At 45.8% G+C, this 23,959-nt stretch overlaps 1 protein-coding gene across 1 annotated transcript in view; it reads right to left on the bottom strand.

Moving 5' to 3' along the window:
• Positions 1 to 22,807, bottom strand: part of GALNT9 (polypeptide N-acetylgalactosaminyltransferase 9) — a gene marked incomplete at both ends in the record, with an annotated part of 191,833 nt that extends 169,026 nt beyond the window's left edge. Inside the window, one exon of the mRNA XM_084217225.1 lies at positions 22,567 to 22,807. Coding sequence (XP_084073351.1) covers positions 22,567 to 22,807 — 241 coding nt within the window. The remainder of the gene's footprint in view (positions 1 to 22,566) is intronic.
• Positions 22,808 to 23,959: the final 1,152 nt, after the last annotated feature.

Genomic DNA, 23,959 nt, shown 5'->3' with positions numbered 1-23,959 from the left:
GCGGAACCCTAACCCTAACCCTAACCCTAACCCTAGGCAGGGCAGGCAATCGGCCTAGGGTTAGGGCAGGTGCCAAGGAGAAAGGCCTCGAGGAGGCCAGGTTGTGGCAGTTTTGCGATGCCCCTGGGATGCCCTTTGCAGCTGCAGTGTGCCCGGAGCTCTGGGCCTTTTAGTTTGCGGAACCCTAACCCTAACCCTAACCCTAACCCTAACCCTAACCCTAGGCAGGGCAGGCAATCGGCCTAGGGTTAGGGCAGGTGCCAAGGAGAAAGGCCTCGAGGAGGCCAGGTTGTGGCAGTTTTGCGATGCCCCTGGGATGCCCTTTGCAGCTGCAGTGTGCCCGGAGCTCTGGGCCTTTTAGTTTGCGGAACCCTAACCCTAACCCTAACCCTAACCCTAACCCTAGGCAGGGCAGGCAATCGGCCTAGGGTTAGGGCAGGTGCCAAGGAGAAAGGCCTCGAGGAGGCCAGGTTGTGGCAGTTTTGCGATGCCCCTGGGATGCCCTTTGCAGCTGCAGTGTGCCCGCAGCTCTGGGCCTTTTAGTTTGCGGAACCCTAACCCTAACCCTAACCCTAACCCTAACCCTAGGCAGAGCAGGCAATCGGCCTAGGGTTAGGGCAGGTGCCAAGGAGAAAGGCCTCGAGGAGGCCAGGTTGTGGCAGTTATAGCGATGCCCCTGGGATGCCCTTTGCAGCTGCAGTGTGCCCGGAGCTCTGGGCCTTTTAGTTTGCGGAACCCTAACCCTAACCCTAACCCTAACCCTAGGCAGGGCAGGCAATCGGCCTAGGGTTAGGGCAGGTGCCAAGGAGAAAGGCCTCGAGGAGGCCAGGTTGTGGCAGTTTTGCGATGCCCCTGGGATGCCCTTTGCAGCTGCAGTGTGCCCGGAGCTCTGGGCCTTTTAGTTTGCGGAACCCTAACCCTAACCCTAACCCTAGGCAGAGCCGGCAATCGGCCTAGGGTTAGGGCAGGTGCCAAGGAGAAAGGCCTCGAGGAGGCCAGGTTGAGGCAGTTATAGCGATGCCCCTGGGATGCCCTTTGCAGCTGCAGTGTGCCCGGAGCTCTGGGCCTTTTAGTTTGCGGAACCCTAACCCTAACCCTAACCCTAACCCTAGGCAGGGCAGGCAATCGGCCTAGGGTTAGGGCAGGTGCCAAGGAGAAAGCCCTCGAGGAGGCCAGGTTTTGGCAGTTTTGCGATGCCCCTGGGATGCCCTTTGAAACTGCAGTGTGCCCAGAGCTCTGGGCCTTTTAGTTTGCGGAACCCTAACCCTAACCCGAACCCTAACCCTAACCCTAACCCTAACCCTAGGCAGGGCAGGCAATCGGCCTAGGGTTAGGGCAGGTGCCAAGGACAAAGGCCTCGAGGAGGCCAGGTTGTGGCAGTTTTGCGATGCCCCTGGGATGCCCTTTGCAGCTGCAGTGTGCCCGGAGCTCTGGGCCATTTAGTTTGCGGAACCCTAACCCGAACCCTAACCCTAACCCTAACCCTAACCCTAGGCAGGGCAGGCAATCGGCCTAGGGTTAGGGCAGGTGCCAAGGAGAAAGGCCTCGAGGAGGCCAGGTTGTGGCAGTTTTGCGATGCCCCTGGGATGCCCTTTGCAGCTGCAGTGTGCCCGGAGCTCTGGGCCTTTTAGTTTGCGGAACCCTAACCCTAACCCTAACCCTAACCCTAACCCTAGGCAGGGCAGGCAATCGGCCTAGGGTTAGGGCAGGTGCCAAGGAGAAAGGCCTCGAGGAGGCCAGGTTGTGGCAGTTTTGCGATGGCCCTGGGATGCCCTTTGCAGCTGCAGTGTGCCCGGAGCTCTGGGCCTTTTAGTTTGCGGAACCCTAACCCTAACCCTAACCCTAACCCTAACCCTAGGCAGGGCAGGCAATCGGCCTAGGGTTAGGGCAGGTGCCAAGGAGAAAGCCCTCGAGGAGGCCAGGTTGTGGCAGTTTTGCGATGCCCCTGGGATGCCCTTTGCAGCTGCAGTGTGCCCGGAGCTCTGGGCCTTTTAGTTTGCTTAACCCGAAGCCCCAGGCGTAATCCTAACCCTAACTCTAGGCAGGTATTTTTCAAGCTGTCTTTTCTTTAAATTTTCCAGACTAAAAATATCTGCAGCTGATACACTGGGAATGGTCATAGAGTGTTCCAAGCTGCAGATGACAATGAAGTCACAAATAATTAGTGTCTCTCATTCATTTCAAATTTATTGCTCTCACTGTAGACATTTCTGTGTAGGACAGAAATTGTTGGGAGAATGGAGACAAGAACAAGCCAGCCTTAATTCCTTAACCAGATTAATTACTCCACAGGATGCATCATTTTCTAGGAAGAAAAGAGATCCTCTATTTTTCATCATAAACCCTGTCACAATGGGAGAAGTACTAAGGAGATTTATATGAGAAACTATGGTAAAATCTAGATCAGATTATGGCTGTGATTATTTTGCTATCATTTTTTCCTTATTTGCAACACAATTACAGGCAGCTGTAAATCAGCTTCAGCCAAGGTTCTCAGACAAAATTAAACTTCTGACAAATCAAAATAAAAATAAGTGATTGAAAAGAATAATAGGATGTCAGAACACTGAGAGAACGGCTGCAAAATCTCCAAAATGCCCTTGCTGGTCTGTCTCAGCCCCAGCTTGAGAAGGGCTTCAAGGCCAGACTTCTGAGCTTTATATATTATATACATTTACATTATCTGCACATTTGAATAGCTGCAGAAAAGTGTTTCAGTCTCTAGCACCTTAAAAGGAGGGGATAAAACATTTCCTTCTAAAACACCTGGCGTAGGTCAAAAACCCTGACACAGTCAGCCAGCAATTCTGCCTGTGACTCCTGAAACACTTGAAGAGGAAACATAAAACTCATCAGAAAACAGTTGTTTCCTTCCTTCTCCAATTATTATTTCTCACCTGAAAATACCACTGCATACCATGCAAAGCAATAAAAATCTTTGGATCATAGCTTAATTAAAAAAAAAAAAAAAGAATAAGGGACAATAGAAACTCCACATAGATTGACAAAGCTGACTTTCAGCATTTCCAGTTACAGCTTTGCAAAGAAAAGAAAAAGGTTCAGAGGTTCTGGAATGGCTTCAGTAACAGCTTAAACAAGACTCAGCTCCCAATGCCTTTTTAAGCTATTTTTACATAAACCCACCTGTTTAGAGGCAGGAATTAGAGCAGTTGCAACTATTGAATCAGCCCCAATGCTTCCACCTTGAATTACTGTATTGTGCTAATTTTGTGATCTTGTTCTGTTGCAGCTAGAAACTTCAGCTGAATGTTAGAGCCTCAAAGAATGGCATATCTGCAGGCATGGAGTGAAGCACTGATCTCCCTCCTCCAGGAGCTGCATCTCAGAGTGAAGCAGGTGCACAAGAACAGCAGCTGGTTGGAGGAGGAGAAGGAAAAGTGCAATACAGGTGAGCCATTCAACACTAAACTAAAGGTCTCAGCCCACCAGCTGTTCATAACTTCATTTTAGTGATCCCTAAAAATAACTATTAGCTGATGATTTCTAAAAGAACACACTCACACCAGAGAAAGTCTCCCTGGTTTAAGCAGACCCTTTTCTCTCACACACAGCCCCACTGGCATAAATTCAGTGAATGCACTGGCATTTCACTGCACCAATATTAAACCTGAAAACTAAAAGCATTTTTCTGTTGCAAGCACGAGGATCAACAATATGCAGGGAAAAAAGAAATCTTATTTGGAACTATTTCACTATTTGACAGCGTTTCAGCCAACTTTGCAAACAGCAGCAGGCAGCATGGGGAGTTGCTGGTGTCTAGCTCATGATTCAATCTAAATGTTAAACAGAGCCTGGCCCTTAATTTCTGCATATCCCAACTTTCCATATCCCAGATCAGTTTCTCTCACCATGACCCTGAAGCAAGCTTACATAATATGTAAGGTTTGCTGCCCAGAGAACTGATCTGAATTTTGCCCATATCAAAAGGTGCTCACTTTCTGAGCTGGAAGGAATGCTGAATGTGGAGGAGATTTATTTTACATACAGCAACATTCAGCAAATCACATCCCACAGGGATACAAGCTCCAACTTTTGGAAATTGGAGAGCAACAAACAAAACCCCATCTAATTTAAGTGACTCGAGCAGTTCCATTTATCTGAAACCCAAAACACAGTCTTATTTTTTTATAGTTGTACTCAAGTTAGCTGCATCCTTGCTTGAGAAGTTTATGTCCCCTGGTGCCTGGTATCAGCCTCAAGTATCTCTGCAGATTTATCAGAGAGAAGACAAACAGCATCCTGCAGCTGATGGCTTGAAAAGGACAAAAGTACAGCAGCTTGTAAAGCTGGAGCACTTGATCTGCAACTTTTTGTCTCTAGAAACAGGAGGGGCAGTGGTTTTGTAGCTTCACCTCATCTCCAGACCCCAGTGGAAAGCCTGAGACAGCATTTCTCAGTCTTGGTGCCCAGATGAGAGGCAATGCTAGAAGATATCCATCTGAGAGCAGGTGAATGATGGGGAAGGGATGAAGTGATTTGGCAGCTCTGCCTGCAGGGGGGCTGCTCCTTTCCCACCCCAGCAGCCAGTCAGGCAGAGAGAGCAGAGCCAGGAGCCTGGGAAATTATCTGGATTATCTGCAATGAGGACTAATATCCAACCCTTTGCCATATGTTCCTTCTTCAAAACAGGGACTTTTCCAGGTTGCAGAGAGCACCCTGAGACACAACATGTGCATATCTGTCAAATGCTCAAAATACATTTTATGGAAAATTCCATGAAGATGCCCTGGGCTGTTCTCAGCAGCTGGGCTGGAAGCTGACCCTTTTTCCATCCTACACACTCTGCTCCCACCATATTGATGCTTTAATCCTTAAATCCTCCATGGTAACTCCTACCAGGACAGGATTTGGCCAGAACAGTTTTTTTTCCTTAGAGTTTCCATGGTATGTAGTCCAGACTCAGGATACCACTGCAGCAGATGCTACATGAGCCCAAAGAGACAAATCCCAGGCCAAAGAACTCACCATCATAAAAGATAAGAACCAGATGCAAGGAAGATAATGAAGAAAGAAGACATGAAGACAATATAACAAGGTCAAGGTATTTCTGAAATGATCCTTTTTGTAGAATAGCTTCTGATGAAAGCTCCCTAGTCATTCAGGTCATTTTGAGATGATGAAAGGTGGCAGTTCTGTGTCTGTGGAGGGAAGGAGGCCACCTCTGGCAAAGCTGCCCCATGCCAAATGCAAGACTCAATGCTTTGAGGAAGAGGAGAGGAAATAAAAAGACTGAGGTGTAGAAGACAGGCGCAGCAGGACAAGCTGTGTTAGTCATCTTGGCACAAGGTGGAGAGGGATCTGGTTCATCAGTGTTGACAAAAGGCCTGCTGGGGACAAAAAGGAACAGGATGTCCTTGCAGAGCCATGTTCTCTCTGAATCTGCTGTTCAGTGGTGCAGCACACACACCACTGCCCTCTTACAGTTGCCTCATCTTTTGTTCTTGGCTTCGCAGAAACTGCAGCACTGCGTAGGCTACTGCCTCTCCAGACACAAAATTCATTAGTGCTTTTTAATTGGAAGAAATACTGTGTTTTTATGTACAGATATCTAATATCAAAAGTAATTGCTTTTATAGAACACTCATTTGGAGCTGGTTACCCCTTGAGATGAGAAAATGTATTCTAATTACAACAGATAATTCAGGAGGAGATAAACAGATTGAGGACTGGAAGGACCAAGAAATAGCAGGTGTACAGTCCACTGGAGATGAAGATAAAAGCACATTTGTGAGGTAGGACACTGATCCCAGATTTACAGATAATAAGAGAGGTGCCAGAGTTTTGCCAGAAACTTGATATAAACAAAATAGATTTCCTCCTTGAGCAAGGAAGAGCTATATAAGGATACATTTTGAGAGGCAAAATTAAAAGCCCCTATCCCAGATGCATAATTTTAAATTATATGTGTGACTGATTTTTTTTTTTTAAATTTTCCTTTCAATGATCAAAAAGTTCATTCACAGAGAAAGATCGTTCCGTTATCTCAAAATAAATAACAGATGCCACGATCCTTCTAGAAGTTTTTAAATCCCAGATGACTTGTGGTTTTTGCTGGTGAAACACAAAATGTATTTTTCTCTTCAGGGCTTTGGAGGAAAGCCAGAAAACTCCTCTGGTGATGGCATAAACCTGGAGTTGGGGGGGAGGAGCTGAAATGTTGGTGTATCTGCCCGGCAGCCCACTGATATTAAAAGGAGACAAAATCTGAGTGTCATCAGTTTGGCACCTGTCCTCTGGCAGTGGCCAATACCTGAGGCTTCAGAGGAAATGAAACACAAACGATAAAGCACTTGGCCAATTAAACTCTGCTCAGTCCCTGGAAGCAGAGCTCCCTCTGAACCCCATAGGCAGGTAACTAAAGCCCTGAAGCATAATATTAGATTACCCTCATTATCTTAACTCAGACAGGTAGAAACAGGGCATAAAACTACCCAGTGTCCTTTAAAAGCCCAGCCACTAATATTAGATTCAATGGGCTCCTGCAGCAATGAATTCTCTGCTACTGTCACGGTCAGAGTGTCACCAACTCACATGAAATGGATCATCTGTATCAATATATTAGATTTCCTTTAATTTTTCCAGGGAAACAGAGGTGAAAACTCCTGGGTAAAGTGATCATTAAAACAATAACAGAGCCATTCTAGAGGAAGGGAGAGCGACTTCTCCTTGAAAAGCTCCATGGTGCAAGAGATGGTGCATGGTGTTTAATTAGATTCAGGAACAAGCTGGTTCAGCCAAGTTAAAGGGTTTTAATTTCATAAATGAGTAAAATATCTTTTGAAAAGCAAGGAGTTTGCTTGTGTTAATCCAAGGTGGGGAAAGGAAGCAGTGGACCGTGGTGGGAAGGGAGTTGTGACCCAAGCTCTGACGGGATGGAGCCACAGCTGGAAAGCTGCTGCTGGATGCAGTGACATTTCCTTGACCCTACAGAGCTGACTGCACACCTCTAATCACTAAAAACACCCCTTTGACTTCTGGTGCCATTCTAGATGAGAAGTCCCTGACTGCTCTATTCTCAGACCAGCTCCACTACAGCAGTCAATCCCACAGGCGTAGGTTCCAAAAGGGAAAAAAGAGAAAAAGCTTTAAACACAAGAGACTAAAAAAAACCCAACAATCTAATTTCAGGTCCTATGCAAGTTCATACTGTTCTAGACTCCATTGTGCTGATAATAAAGTCCAAACTCATCAAAGGCTCTGCCACATCTGACATTGCCCTACCTGCCAAATTCCTGCCCAGGGTTCACCCTCGGGTCTCTGTCTCAGAGGGATTTTGTCCAAGGTTAAGGAAGATTCTTCTCTCCTGCTCAAGGGTGTTTGGAGAGCCCTGACAAGGGCCAGACAAGCCCATCTCCTGCAGCATCATTTTGCAATCATGCTCCACATTATTTGCAGACACTCATATGCCTCCCTGCTCATTTACCTAAACAGCCTGCTATTAAATTAAACTAACATAATCACACAGATAGCTTTCCCAACAACAAAGTCATATAGAACACTTTGCTATTTGTATGGCTGAAAAGCTCCTGGTTGTTCAGCTCATTTTGCACAGCAGAGGATGGCAGCATTAAACCCAGACATGGGAGCTGCTGGAACTCGGAGTCACATTGTGCTTGAAAGTGGATCTCCATCTTCCACTCCCGTGAAATTACTCACTGAGTTCACCTCTGGCAGTGCAACCACAATAAAGAGCCAATGTTAACAACTCCAGAGCTGCTGGCCACAGCCACTGCTCTCCTTCTGTGCTCCAAGAGCCACTGCCTGCTCTTCCTTTTGGCATCAGAGAATGAAATGATCTGAGAATGTCCCTGGGTTTGTCAGAGCAGGGCTGGTTCTCTATCTGCTGCCTCTCCAACTCATCATCAGACGTTTCTCCTTGGAACAGGTGGGAGAAGACATCAGCTGCTATTGAGGGTGAGAGATTTCAAATACTTCCACCCAATCTCTTGAAAAACAGTTAATTTGGATATTGGTTTTCTCAGGAGCCAGAGTGAGCCTTGATTCCTCCCCTTTCCTTTCAGTGTGGTATTGCCTTAAAAGCTCTGAGAGTGACATACTTTTTTTTTTTTTTTGCATCATTGCACATTGGTTTCAAAACATACTCATTTTCCTGACAGACTGTCTATTTCAGATCTGCAGATCTGTGTATTTTTCTTGACCTGTCTTTGTATTCTTCTCTCTCAGCCACATCTTTGACACCTCTCAGGGAGCTTGGCTTTTGGCTCTCTGCTTTTCCTCCTCTTTCCTGCCTTCCCTTTATTTTCGTATCTCATGTCAACATACACCACAGCTGTGCCTTGCCTGTCAATGCCAGGCTGCAATGCCTCCTTCCATCAACCTCTTAATGTGTGCATGATTTAATTTCCTACCAGCAGGACAAGTCAGCTCAAAAACAAATACAGGACACATTTTAAACAGCAAAAAGACAGCCCTGAACCTAGCACCCAAACAGAAATGCTTGCAAATTAACAAATTATGGCATATTTGAGGCTAAAATGGATGAAGTTTGTTATTCTGCAGAGTCCTTCTAATTGATGAGATGAAGTGACAGCCACATTTATAACAGATCTATCTGCTAGAGGATGTGCCCAGCTAAAGGTCTGAGTCTCTCCTGCTAACAAAGAGGGAATAGAAGGAGATTCCACAGTGCTGAGAATCTTACTTGGTTCTGAAGTGCCTTGCTATTGTTAAAAGAAATGTTGAGTCTGGATTTGGTTTTGGCTCTAGAAAGGAAAGCTTCAGCTCTTTATAGTCATAAAAGAAAGCCTATTTGGAAATGAAAGACACGATGTTGCATGGATAGCTTATAACATACAATTAATCAGGGATTTATCAAGGACAAATAAAAAGAATTAGGTACCACATTCTCTGGGGGAAGCAAATCAAAGGATGAGATAGCTTTGCAAAACAAAGGAGAAATGAAGATAAATAGCAATTGCCAATAAATTTGAGAAAATAAAGATGTAATGTTAGGGGAAAAGTATTGGCACAATGTTTTATTTAAAAGCGGTAATAAAAACATTGCTTACTTTGATTTCTGCCCTTTCTGGTTTATTGTTGATATAAAGATAAATTGACTCAGACATCCAGGAGCGGGAAAGCTACAATCTACTATTACAGGCACTGTAAAAACCAGCTCTCCTATAATAACTATTTCATTATTAACAAGATTGGCTTCATTGCATGTGGGTATTTGTAGGAATTGACTGTGACCTAGGGCTGATTTGGGCCCTGACAAACCCACAGCAGGACCCCTGGGTTTGCCTGGAAGAAGACAGGATGCATTTGGCAACAATGTGCTGCTTTGATCTACCTACAGAGCACGTTTAAATTACCACACATATATAGAATTCAGATCATATATAAAGACAGTGGCCAAGTTTTTGCAGTTGTGGAATCAACCTTCTTCAATTTACCTTCCTAATACCACTGACTGCAACAGTGCTTATCTGTTTTTCACCAAGGCAATGTAAAAAGGAACTCAAGTTTTGAGACTCAATTTTTCTTCAAGCTTTCCTCTCCTTTATGCCAAAATTCCATGAAAGAATGAATGTCCCTGTCCCCTGATGTGTCTCCGGTTTGTACTTACGACTACATTATGAGGTGTTAAATTACACAGTAAAGAGAGAAATGAAGACAGTGATAGAAGGTGCCTTTATACAGCAGAAGATCATCCTTCAGTGGAGAGACTGGTATGAATCAAAATTTGAATTTCAGCAACCCGAGTTCTGAGTTTACAGCTGGGGCTCATCACTCCTCAAGGACACAGAGCAGACGCGCTCTCCGGTCACATTCAAACTGCAGCTCACACCCACATTGCTCCTGAGCAGCAAGAGCATCCCAGCACCAAGTGGGGCCAGGGAAACGCAGGGCTGAGCCCTGGGATGGGATGGGATGGGATGGGATGGGATGAGCAGCAGGATGTGCGTCACGCTGCTGAGCACAGGGCACTGGCATCGCTGCTCTGCTCGCTCATAATTTAATTATTCACTCTGCTGAAAGGCACTGAGACAGGCTAGTGGGACCCCAGTCTGCCATTTCAGCAGGATGAAAATAAGGCAGGCTCTCCTGCAGTACTGGTGGTGTCAGGGAAATGTCATGCTGCCGTAGTTATTAACTGCAATAAGCAGGAAAGAAGAGAAAAAAACCGCTTGTGCTAACATATTGCCAATTAACAGAGCAAGCAAAGAAGTTCCATGTGGACATCTGAGTCTGGTTCCTTTAAAAGCTCAGAACTTAATTTTCATGATTGTGTTTAAATAAGTAAAAATCCCATTTGTCACCAATATGATTTTTAGCCTGGTTTGCTAAGAAAAACCATTTTGTGGGATCATGCTGTCTCCATTTGTCTATCAGTCTGCTTCCCTCTCCATACTCTCCCTTCACTCTGCTTGTTAGATTTCAAGGACTGCTTCTAACTTCAGCCAAAGCCTGGCAGACAGTCAGAGGTCTCCAAAAATTGCATTTCTGTGAGTGTCACAGAAGCTGACATCTGGGAAGAAAGTGCCATTAAAATGTGCCTGCTGAGAGAAGAGGTTTGGAGAAAGATCAAACACGAGAGACCTGTTGGAGCTCTCAGAGACCACCCAAGAATTCACTTGTGGGTTTCCAACCCACAAGAAATTGAGTTTTCTTGGTTTTGCTATTCAAGGAGGTGAACACATACTTTTAGGACTAAATGTGTTAATTACTGGGTGTCCAGGTCTGTTGGATGCCTGGCTGTTATATACACCACTAATTAACTATATCACACAGTAAACCTGAGGACACAGATAAGGGGAGGGGATCAGGGGAGCAGAGAGATGAGCTATCACCTTAGATAAGGAGCCCAGCACACCCCCCTGGAAATGCAGGCCAGGGGACTGGGACCTGGATTTCAGCAGCTTAAAATATTTTCTTGACCCCTTCTGTCCCCAGTTCTCATTTCTGTGAGCTCACACACTCTGCTTCTTGTCAGGGGTTAGTGGCAATGATGAGAACCAGGGTAAGTGATAGAAGAGTGTGTTTTCTGGTCACAGATTTTAGGGGATTCCTAATGAAATAATGAGGATCCCATTTAAAACTATTCCATATTACAGAAAAATCACATGGAAATGCCTGACTTGCTGGATTAGCACTGCTACCCTTGGAAGGGGAGAACACAGGCTTGGAGGTGAGGCACCCTGACAGCAGGACACACCACTCCATGCAGCTCTGCCTCTTTCCCCTGGAATTAATAAAAAATTAATCCTTCTGATTTCTTATGGGAGGAGTGCTTTTCCCTCCCCACCTTTGAAAGGAATATAAAGCAAAGTATCATCCAAAAATCCACAAAGCCTCATGAGCAGAGGAGCAAACAAAACCTCTCTCTCTCTTTTTAACAGGGAATCTGTCAGTTCAGCATCTGTCAAAATACTTTGGAAAATAATCAACTCCTAGTTTCACAACCATATGCTGAGGCACCGAGGAGCCACAGGCATGCAATATCACCCATCAAACAGATTAGAGGCATCTTCTTCCAGGGACAAAACCAGGAGATCATACACTGATTTCTGCTTCCAAAATGAATTTCCACCCTGCAATATCATTTTGCTTTTTGACAGTACAGTGTGTCTCAGCCTAGTCACGTCTAATTGGTGCTGATCCTGCCTGAGCTGTCCTCTCCTCTGGGCCTGGTTCTGACTTTGCTACTCCATGCCATAAGGAAGCCCCACGAGAGCTTTTCTCTCCTGAAACTGCTCCACAAAAAACCATCAACACTCCAAGTGAAGATGCACTGTCAGACTGTGGTATGGCTGTCCCAGAGTGACCTGTTAAACACACCATTGATTGACAATATCACAATATCACAATATCATGTGCTGCTGCCATGGGGAGCTCCACCTCTCCTTAGGGCCAGAACAGCTCTGCCGTGAGTTGGGCACAAACCCTGACCTGATGAGCCCTTCCATCGACTGTGATACGGAAAATTTCACACTGGCCTCATTCTTCCACAGGCTCCACTGGGTCTCTTTGACTCCATTTGTGCTCCAGCTTCTTGTCAGGCTGATTGAAGGCTGAGAGATGCCTAAACAAGGAGTCCTGTAGCATATGCAAAAATCTTTCTGCAATGATCATCTCCTTCTCTGAGGGCTGCATCACTCAGCCCGTGGCCCCTGGCACGCTGGGATGCTCCATCCCAGCTTCAAAGTTAGGGCCAGGTCTTTGTTCCCTCATAAATATTTCTCCTCCATTTATGATCATCTTTTGTTCACTCTTCTCATTGTGCAAAGAACTGGAAATTCTCACTTTGTGAACTTTTTAATGAGTGACAGAAAGAGGGAGACAAAGAATCCAGTTATTAGGCAGATCAGGTCCAGAATGAATCACAGAAGAAATTCTTCCTTCCATGATCTCATCTGAGAGGGCTCTCTGCAGCCTGGCTTTGAGTTATGTGGGCCTGGAAAGGGGATGTAGCTGGGAATGTGGGACCCATACCAAGCTGCCTCTTTCAGGAAACAGAAGGTTTTGCATACAACCCCACTGGATGCAGGCATTAGAAAAGGCACTTCCCTTCCAGAATTAATTTTCTGTTGAATGGAAACGCGCAGAGCCAGATGGATCTATTTCAGGAGGAGCACCATGCTGGCACAGGTCTAAAATCAAAGATTATTGGGTTTGTGTATTCAGAGCAGGAATAGCTGAGGGTGAAATGTTCAGTGCAGGTGCTGCCATGGTCACGTCTGTGCCTTTTAAAGGAGCACCCCCCACCCTGAAGGATGTGTTGAGTGAGTTTGCCAAATGTTAAATTGAAGAAATGTGTGACATTTGTAATTAATACCTGCAAGCATTTTCACTGCTCCTTGTGATACTAGCAGGGAATAAACAAAAGGCATTTTTCAACTGCTGAGAAAGCTGCAACTTCTGGCAGATGCAGAAGTTCATTAAAGAGTGGTAGGAAGGACTGGCCACCTGGAAGAAAGGTGGCTCCAGTGGAGAACTTGGCTGCCCACATCCCTGTGATGGTTTTGGAAAGTCAACAGCCTAAATCCACAGACCTGGCTCCTGGGGACTCTCCAGGTGACACACAAATTTTGCAACAGAACTAACTAAAAAAAGTGGTTTCCAAACCCAGGGCTTGAACAGGCTCACACCCAAACCACCCAACTACCCATTTTTCCACCCCAAACCCACTCATTGCTTGTGAAAATTGAAAGCACCAACTCTTTCAGCAGCTGGGCAGCTCAGCATTAGGCTGTGTAATATCTCCAAGAGGCTCAGCTCTCTCTCCCCTCATGCCCCACTCCCATCTGTTACAGGGAGCCACCTGCAATCCATCAGCAGGTTTTAGCATTAACAGCTCTGGGCTGGAAAATCTGTTTTTCCTGTGAGAGGTGTGAAGAGCGCCTGGTCCCTGCTCTGGTACCCCAGCCAGCACTCACCCCCAGCTCTCAGCAGAGCCATGGGTGCCAGCCTTGGCCACCAGCTGAATTCTGCTCCTGGCAGCCACCAGTGGGGCTGAGTCTTGCAGAAACAGAACTTTGCAGCTCATTTCACACATGGCTGCATGACCAGAAATCTGTCTTACGAGGAACCCATAGAGCAACTGCAAATTTCATGCTGAGGAGAACTAACCTTTGGGTTATACAATGCTGTTTCAATTGGGGATATTTTTAGTCTTATCACTGCCTTCAGTTCAGCATGCACGGGAAAGAATACCACCAATCTTTGCTACAACACAAGGCTCGCTTGAAAATGAGTTAATATAACAAAAAATACATTTTTATTTACAAAAGCTGTTCATCCTAGAGGCATATGAGAGCTGTAGAAAAAAATAAACTCAATTTCTAAAAGGGCAGTAAGGCCCCATTGCCAAATAAAATACAAAACCAGCATAAAAAATCCAAATGAAAAACAACCAATTAACCCTACCACCCCACCAAAAATGCTTGAGGGGGAAAAAAAAGAAAAAAAAAAAAAGAAGAAGAAGTAGCAGGAAGTATTGCAGGAAAGGGCTTTCCAGTTGTCTTCATGGATATCTTCCAAGAGAAACAAAATGCTGTGCAACAAACCCCCTTTTCCTGTGCAAATGGCCCCGCAGTACCACGGGCAGTACAGGCACCATGAAGTGCTAATCTGACCTGCTCTGAGAACTTCTTTTGGCAAAATGCAAACTGGAGCCAAACAGCACAAACACAGAAGCAACAAGAGCCTCCAGGATTAGGAGTCAGAGGCAAAAAAAAAATACAAAGTTCACCAGATCTCTACTAGGAAGAGGAATCCTTCCAAAACCTCCCAGGAGGAAGGGTCCTGTTCTCAACCATTCTGCACAGGGACACAGCAAGGTTCCATCCTTTGTACTACATACACATCATCACAGCTACCAAACTCATCCTGGGGCAAAAATGCCTTCACTTGGCCAAATTTACTACTGGAGTTACTGTACTGATAACCCCTGGCTGTGCTGATGCCTCTGGATCAATAGCAAAGATTAATTTAGGCAACTGATTTCTACAGGACGGAGCGCACGGGGGAGCTGAGGAGAATTTGAATCATTGCTGCAGTGATAAAACCCTGCTTGAGGCAGTCACCCTGTGTCTGTCACCCCCACACTGCCACAGCACAGCAGGGCTGGCAGCATCTGCGCTCTGCTCAGGAATCAGTGCCACTTTGGCACCTGGCTGGGATCCCCAGCTGAACACAACTGCTGACTCAACCCCAGACGTGGCAATTCCAACAGGAACAGAACCCAGCCACGCACTGGGAGCCCAGAGAGACCAGGCAGCTCTGTGCTGTCAATCCTGTGCCCCACAGCTCCTTTGCACAGAGCTGTCTGGGCTTTGCCCAGGGGAAGGAGCCTGCTGGGGCAGAGCAGGGCTTGTGCCAGCGCTGTGCCCTTCTGCAGGGGCTGCTCTTGCAGCAGCCTCTTGGGCTTGTGGCTCTAACCTGCAGCCCAGGAGGCTGAGACTGGAGCAAATGCACCCTAAAGAATCCCAGAAGCCAAGCATGTTCCTCTGTATCCTCACCCACCAAATGTGGGTTATTTCAATGTGATTCCAGGCACTGGGATTCCAAACGCTGTGCTGTGAAACAGGTAACGCTCTCCTGTAGTACTTTGGCATCCATAATCTCTGCCTGACAGAGCCATTTTCAAGTAGCAGCCAGCTACTAAAACAGAAGCTCTTTTAAAAACCTTTGCCTTGGTTTAGTTTTCTTCCTCATTGCCCACTCTCCCAGGATGACATGCAAATTACAGCTCATGTATTAAAAGTATAAATCAGACCGGTGGCAAGCGAAAGTGCTTCCAGAGAATGGCTCCATGGGAGGTGATACAAGGCTTAAGATATTCAGAAATCTATATTCTCACCTTCTCCAGAAACGTTTTGCTCATTTACTTCAACAACTCTTCAGCCCCCAAGAGAACTCTGCGTCCACGCTGCGCGTGATGACAAAGCAGAATCACTCCATTGTCTCCTCAGCTCCCTACCCTGCTGCTGCCCTCAGACTCTCCTTCAGAGCCAGTAATCAAGGACACATCACAAGAAAAAAAATAAACCAACAAAAAAAAAAAAAAATTAGACCTTTCACCATTTGTCAGGGATTCTCAAGACCAGCCCATTTCTGCTGCATTTTGCCCTCAACAGGGATGCAAAACAATTCATGGCCTCAGGCACATCCTTGGTTTGTGAGAAGATCCCTCAGAAGAAGCTATCCAAGTAAATGAAACACCAACACAGAATTGTTCAGAAATGAAATGGCCTGACAAGAGCAGTGAGAGGGGCAGGGAATGGTGTGAGAGCTCCTCTGGAGCACCCATTCCACTGGGTTTCCCACAAAATGTGCTGCTGGACTCTTTCCATGCACAGGAAGGAGTCCAGCTGGGCTAAACCAGGTGAAATAAAAGTTAGGGTGAAGAACTGCAGAGTCCCCTTCCTCACTGTGGGAGGCGAGCATCAGACCAGAGGGATAAGAGAGCAGAGCTCAGCTCCAAAACACCACTTCCTTGGATATCTACAGAAGTCCTTGGATATCTACAGCTGGGGATATCACAGCTTGCTCCATCTGGACCTATGCCAGATCAGGGGTGAGATGCCACTTCAAGAAATAAGGATTTGAAAGCCCAACAGATCAAACTGAGAAATAACCAACAGAACCAAGGCTGTCACCTTTATCCCCAGCAGCACTACCACGTGTTTAAACTCAAAATAACCCCAGCTAAATCAGAGGGCCCTAGACCAACTTGAATCATTGCTGCCTTCTGTTGAGTAAGTCAAGAAACCTTGGCTCAGGAGATGCCCTAACACTCTTTTAATCTCCTACAGGACTTGCTGTGTGAGCAGTAAGTGCCAGTTGTGCTGTATCTTGTCTTCAAAACTGTCTGGAGAACCTGGATATTCCAAAACACCTGAAAGAATAGAAATTCTAGGGCAGAAAGACAGTTTTAAATCTGTTTGCACCTGCCCTGCTGTCCTAGAAATGGGTTTTGCCTCCACCTGTGAAGCTTTCAGATATTCACAGGCATGGCACCACAGCCATGGGTTTTAGGAAAAGCAGACACATCCAGTCAGCATTTGGCTGGTTTAGCTCTGTGCTCTCAGGAGAAGATGACTTTGGGTCACTGGGAGGGTTTCTCTGGCTTGCTCTCTCAGGAACTGGAGGTGTCTTATTTCAGAGGACAGTTTTGATCAATAGGACTCCAACAAGGTTGGAAGCTGCTCTGCTGTCACTGGCTCTCTTCCTTCCTGTTATCCAGAACATCACAAGCTCCTTTCATTTTCTACTTTTTCTTTTTTCTGTCCTTCAGTGTGCTGGCTAAAACTAAATGATGGTAATGACTACCAAGAAAAACCCCACAAACAGCAACAATAATAAAAAAGTATGCCAAGTATGCTGAGAAAGAGAAACTGAGTGCCCATTAGTAAAGTTAGAGAGAAGCATTAAAAAAAAAGGCAGATTTGCTAAACATGACTCATTTATTTCCCTTCCTTCCATAAATCTTAGTATTTCCTTGGATAAATGCCACACATTCAGTGTCTGGAATCTCATTCCAAAATGATGCTCCTGGTTCAACTGCTACCTGCCTTCATTTACTAAAAGATCAAACAAACAAACAATAAATCTCCCTAAACTCAAAGGCAGCTTCACCTCTCTTTATCAAGGGCATTAAGCTAAAGCCAGGTTTTCTAATCCTCTAAACCTGTGCAGTGGCTATAGGTGTGCAGCCAGCACACTGCAGCTCCTCTCTGGGAAGATGACAGACCCATATTTGCTTTTCCAATTCCAGCTAAATGTACAAAGAAATGGAAAGATACCGAACCAGAATACAGCTGGAAAAGGCAACAAAACCAACATCAGGCAAAGGTTTCCTTTCTGCCTCTGTAAACATTGCTTTTAATCTCATATGGTACAAATGATTCAAGTTCCACACAAATGAGTCAATGATAAAATTACCACATGATTTTTTTTTTCCTGTCAAAATACACTTTCTTCCCAGCTACAAAGGCAAAAAGCAGAAACATTACATAAAAAATAGTTACCACTATATGAAACACAGAGTACAGGGAAAGACTTTAAAATCACTGATGTGCTGCTGGAATGGAGACATATTTTTTTGTATTTGTCAATATTTTTCAGAGCTTGTGCAATTTTGTCTGTTTGACAAAAGAGAGCTGCCCTCTTTTTTAACTAAACTTTTAGAACTTCTCTTCCTATAGCACCCAAATAGAGTAATTCTATTTCAAATATTACCTTATATTTATATAGGGGCTATCCAAATATTGGCTCATTACATTTTCCTTCTGTTTTTTTGGGGAATAAAACCCTGACCTTCCTGAAAGCACTGATTGTGAGTTCCCTCAGCTGCATAAATCCATACTAACACAACCAAAACAAGTGTGATGGGAAAATTGGTCTGGTGGACTTGACCATCACTTTGCAATACAGAAGGTCAGGCCTGCATTGGGTAAGCCAAGCTTGAGAAAATGACCCAGCACTACAGAGAACACCGTGTAGTAAACAAGAAAGGGCAGCCTAAACCAAAACCAAAACCAAAACCAAAAACAAATTAGCATTTTTCCCTTATGCCTTCATGAGAACCAACCTTGCTCTTCTTTAAAAATGTCCTAAAAATGAGACCACATGAAGAAAAGACCATTATCAGAAGGGAGCCACATGGCTGAGAGCAGAGGCCACAAGTGACCTGGTATTTCTGGAGATATTTAGGTGTTAATTTTGCCAGATGTATGTTAGCAGCAGACCATAAACACACAAAATAGAAGCAGTTATAAAAGGTGTGGGTATGAGAAGGTGCAGTTTCATTGGTACAAGGCTGCAGCCACACTAAATGTGACCTGTGCATGTGTGGCTTTACCTCTCTGCTCTCCCAAGGAACTGCTCTTCAGCTGCCAGCTGTAAAAACTTCTTTTTGACAGTGTGGACATGTGATGTGGACATTCACATGAATCTCTTCCAGCCAATTCCCAACCCTTACTTTCAAACTTGGAAATTTGGATCCATTTTCAACCAGCCCAAAGCTTATGAAGAATAAACTGCTCTTTAAAAAATACTACTGTGACTTTTACCTATGCAGATTGCCAGGCTGAATTTTAAATGCAATCACTTGGCTTCCAGTGCACTCTAAAAATCAGGAGTTCCAGTCAGCAGGAATCACTACTCTGCACCCAGGACCTGCTGTTTCCATCATTTTAAGCCTCTGTGCTGCAGTTATGTGAATTGTCCACTTTTCTCCCCCAGCCTCCTCCATGAAATGCATATGTAATGTAAACCCCATTTATCACACTGGAAATTGCTATTGCATTTAATCTTCCCAAAGAGACCAAAATCAAATTATGATGTGTAACAAATGATAACCTGTCAAATTCAAGGGAGTACTCCCAACTCATCCCTCCACATCTAAAATAGAACAGGTCAAAGGGGTCTAGTGTAGAAGACATGGGTAGGAAGACATGATGTGAGAATACATAATGAGAAGATGAAAGCTCTCTAAATCTTTGCAGATTGAATGAAATCTAATTACATGCTGTATTGATTGTTGTGTATTACTGGAAAGAGACAGTGAAAAGGGAAAAAGGCAATTAGACTGAAATTGTAGTCTGACCTTCAGTTGCTTTTGGCATGGAAGGTTATGCTCTACTTGGGGCATCAAAAATTCTTTATCCTTTATGGTGAATCATTAGCAACAGACTTAGATGCAAAACTGATTAGGGGGAAAAATTCAGTCAATTCAATTATTTTTTAATTTTTCCCCTTTACAAAAAAAGTAAAGGCAAAGGAAGAAAATACTAAGGTATTATCATTATGACATTTAATGAATTGCTACCAAGTCTAGCTGGTATGAGTTCTGTGCTGAATGACAATAAAATATATCCATCAATAGCAGTACCATAGCAAAAATAATAAAAAAATAACATATATAGATTGCTCAGCTAGGTCTATAATAACTCTGTTTTTCAAAATAAACATTGTACCCAAGGTCAAACACCAGGAGGTAATACAAAGCCTCACCAAGAAAATTCCACTGACACGTTTCATTGCTTTCCTTTCCCTTTACATGCTCTGTTCATTTAGTTCCACCAAACCCAGCAGCAGCTGAGGGAAAAGAAAGCTTTCAGAAATACTATTTTTCCCAAGTTGATCAAAAACCAGAGCAGGAGCCAAATGAAAACAATTGTTTGGGTGGATGTCTGCACGACTCTGCAGGGATCATGGCAATTCTCATTCATCCTGTTCTAAAAACTCTTGTTCTGCCAAAGATAATGGCAAGGACCAGCTTTGTCCTGAATTTCATCCATGGTCCTCTGTGTTCTGCACACACCTCCACAGGCAATGCACTCACTGCTTTCATTCAGACTGAAAAGTTAATGAGTTCTCAAGTGATCAGTTTTGGGTTGCCTCTTTGTACATTTGTAATGTTACTGGGCTTCTTTTCCTTGCAGAAGGTACACAGTTCTACATAACATTTCCTTGATTGTATGTAAACAAATACGTGTGACAGAAACAAAATTCTGTGCAGCTGCAAGGCTGATCTCTCACAGAGTGGCTTTTTTTTTGCACTGGATCATCAACAGAGTCCCTAGAAAATCCAAGTAAGTTTTAAGAGTTCAGGTCTCATCTGAATAGAAGAGAAAAATAAAATAAAAGAACACTGAGATATTACCAAAAATATACTTAATAGGTAGCTCTAAATTTGCTGATCTCACAGAGAAAGGATGAAGAGCAGAAAACTCAAGTCCTGGGCTGGGCTGACCTGCTGCAATGATAGCATTGAGCTGGACTCATCCTCCTGGAGTTTTTGAGAGGTGCTGGGTATGCAGGGAACTCGTATTCCTCCTGAATAAAACCTGCCTACCCGTGTCTGTCTCTCCACATAGAAGAGACTTTGACCCACCTCCTGAAAAAGTGCCGTCCCAGACAGCCTCAGTGAGCTCCCTAACCTTGTGATCAGGCAGCATGTGCAGGGCTGAGGAGCCTGGCTCAGCCCTGAGGTGAAGCTGCAGAGCTGCAGAGCACAGAACCCTCCCTGCTGTGTGACACAGCACAGCCCTGTCAGACAGGCTCCCCTGGATCCCACTGGTGCCCATTAATGACACCAATAATGAGTCATGGCATTGCAAACAGAACAGCAGCCAGCTAAACCCAAACACAGATGCTTGGTCCTGATTTCACTTACAGTAATGCAGCTCTGATGATTTCAGTGGACCATCTCCTAATTTCTTAGGACTTTTTCCTTTTGTTGAAACATGATGGGGGGAAAAAGGGTTTTTTTCAGATTAATTCTTTCATCATCATTCTATGTTAATGTACCACTGTGTAATAATAAGGAACTCAACAATCACGTCAGAGAAAAATTAAGGAGAAATAAATAGGAAATTTTAACAGCTCAGCTTGAAAAACTTTCTGTATTTTCCTGTGTAAGAACTTCCTGGGAAGGAAAACTGTCTGCAGTGTTTGATATGACCTGAAGAAGCAATGGAACACTAAGTTCAAGTAATTTCACCATGAAGATCCATATCCAATAAATGGAATTAAGGAAGATGAAGAAAACAGCTCCAAAAAAGAGACATGCTTTACAGAGAACTTCCAGTCCTTGCATGCCATGGTGCCTGCCTAGCACGGTAAGGACTCTGCTGATTCTCCAGGGGATGCTGTGCTGAGATGAACACAGAACAGGGAAATCCATCCCAAAGTCTCCCCTGTGAAGAGCACCAAGAACAAGTCTATTTGGAGCAAAACTCCCATTCATTGAGCTGGAATGGATATGTCTTGCAGAGAAATCTAATTTAGTTTGTGAACTTTGCGGCTTGGTGGAATTCACCAAGGATTTAAGAGGAAAATCAAAACTGTTCCAAAATATGGTCAGAAAGCACAGCTGTTGACACTTTCTCTCTAATTCCTGAATGTCTGGGTTTGGGACTAACACCCCACTCCAGGTTCCCCCTCTCCCTGCCCTGTTCATCCAGAGTAGAGCGTGAGGGGATGCCTGTTCCCTAACACTTGCTGCCACAAACTGCATATTACCATAACAGCCCAACTTACTTAGATTTATACATTCATTCACAAAGTAGTAACAGGAAACATACTTTATGCTAACCCTCCTATTTGTCTGCATTTTGAGGCTACAGTAGCATTTCTTAAATCAATGTTACCAGTAAGATTTCCACAAGCAGCCTAGAAGCACATATTAAACATATTTACACTGAACATTTTATTTGCTGGGAAACACTAAATGTTACATTTATATTATAATCTCATGCAAAGCTCACTCCTTCAGCTTTTTCTTGTCCAAAACACTGCTGTATTTAACCACATACTTATTTCTTTGATGTCTCACACTTAGAACTTTACAAATCCATGCAAATACAAATGCAGTCATTTTGAAGAATTAGTTTCTATATGAAATGTTATCTGTCCTATAACAACTTTGATGGCTTAGCCTGTTTTAACTACCATGGAAGGGTTCTCTGCTTACCTAGCAATATTTTTAGAGGCTGATGAATTAGAATGGTAAGTCATAAAATGAGCTGGTGGATGCTTCCCCTCCTCATCAATGACAATAACAAATTTAAATGGCAAAATCATTAAGGAAACATATGGGTGCTATGTTTAAACAGACCATTAATAGTGCACAATGTAAGAACTCAGCAGAATGTTTTTAAAGTAACTCTGAAACCAAGTGTATGACTTCCAGCTATAATCTAACACTGTATATGCTATACAAACAACTTCCTATGCAGAATTAATATATCCAGGCAAACAGTAAAACTGGGTACAGTTTGTAAGGACTTCCTCTGGAAGGCTGAACTGCAGCCTCCTGAACTTTGCATCCATTGAGGAAGTCCTGACTTTGGACCAAGAGTTGGCAGAGAGGCAGGGTGGTGGTGGGAGGCTCGACAAACCCCTCCAGCACAGCCCCACATCACCTCTCGCCCTGGGTTTTCAGCACTTCAGCTCTGGGTCGGTGCGAGCAGTGCCCGGGCTCCCCTCCCCAGCGGGGGGACACCTGGGGGCTCTTGCCCATCCTGCAGCCCCCTCCCGGCGCACAGGACATCCCCTCCCCGCCCCTCGTACCATTGAGCTGGTTGTAGACCACTTCCTCCAGGTGGTCCAGGCGCTGCAGGATGGACTCCCTGTCGGCCAGGCTGCCCACCTTGGCGCCGCGGCTCCTGGCGCGGCGGTCCGCGCTCCGGACGATCTGCACCAGCTCCTGGGAGCGGTCCTGGATCCTGCAGTACACGGAGAAGAGGATGATGCCCACGAAGACCAAGATGTTCACCGTCAACAAAGTTTTGATTTTCCGTGCCACCGCCATGGGAGCCGCGGGCGCGGTGGCGGGGGGCGCATCCAGGCGCGGCGAGCGGCGGCCCCGCGGCCACCCGGCGAGGGGCGCGCCCGGGGCGCGGAGCGGAGCCGGGGGGAGCGGAGCCGAAGGCAGCGGAGCCAGGGGGAGAAGAGCCAGGGGGAGCGGAGCGAACGGGAGCGGAGCCAGGAGGAGCGGAGCGAACGGGAGCGGAGCCGCGGAGAGCGGAGCTGTCCTTCAGCACCGCCGCGCCGCTCCCCGCCCCGCGCCCGCCGTCGCCCCGCGGGGCCCGCGCCGCGGCGGGCAGGGCGGCATGGAGCGGGGCCGAGCGCTGCTGCTCCGCCGAGCCTCCTCCTCCTCCTCTTCCTCCTCCTCCTCCTCCTGCTGCTCCTCTGGCGGCTCCCGCTCGCCCGCCCTCGCTCGCTGTCCGCCGCCCCAAACGCAGAGCGCCGGTGCGGAGTGACGTGCTCCGGGGGATCTCATCTACATGCACACGGCGGAGCCGCGCCCGCCCCGCTCCGCGCCCTGCCCAGCGGCCCCGCCGAACCGCCAGGGGCCATCTTAGCGCCGCTGCCCACCTGGAGAGAGCCCGTCCGGCCCGCGGGCGGCTCCCGAGGGCCGCAGCACCCAGGTGGCCTTGGCTGCGGGGCAGCCCCGGGGGGGAGGTGATGCCCCAGCCGGCTCAGCGGTGGAGAAGAGATGAAATAAGTTCGCACGCTCCCAGCAAGAGGGAGGGCTGGTAACGCGCTCAGCTCCGGGGGTTTGCCAACAGCCCGAGCACGGCACTGGTTTGGGGTCCTGCGTGGAAATGACATGGTTGGGACCATATGCACAGGCAAGAGAAGTTCTTGCTAAGCATCCGTAGAAATATAGACTCATAAACTAGTTTAGGTTAGCAGAAATGTTTAAAAGCCCATCTGCTCCAAGCCCCCTGCAATGAGCAGGGCCATCTTCAACTAGATCAGGTTCCTCAGAGCCCTGTCCGAGCTGACCTCAAATGTTTCCAGGGATGGGGCATCCACCACCTCTCTGGGCAACTTATGACAGCATTTTACCAGAATATATTTTTTCTTTATGTCTAGTCTAAGTTGATAATCTCTCAGGTCAAAACCATTAACTCTTTAATCTCAATACCTACAGGCATTAAACAGCTTTCAACAGCTT

Source organism: Fringilla coelebs (genome assembly GCF_963513975.1).
Source record: "Fringilla coelebs genome assembly, chromosome: 17".
Lineage (NCBI taxonomy): Eukaryota > Metazoa > Chordata > Aves > Passeriformes > Fringillidae > Fringilla > Fringilla coelebs.
Note: the sequence above shows the minus strand (reverse complement) of the source record. Positions and strands in the feature narration are given on the sequence as shown.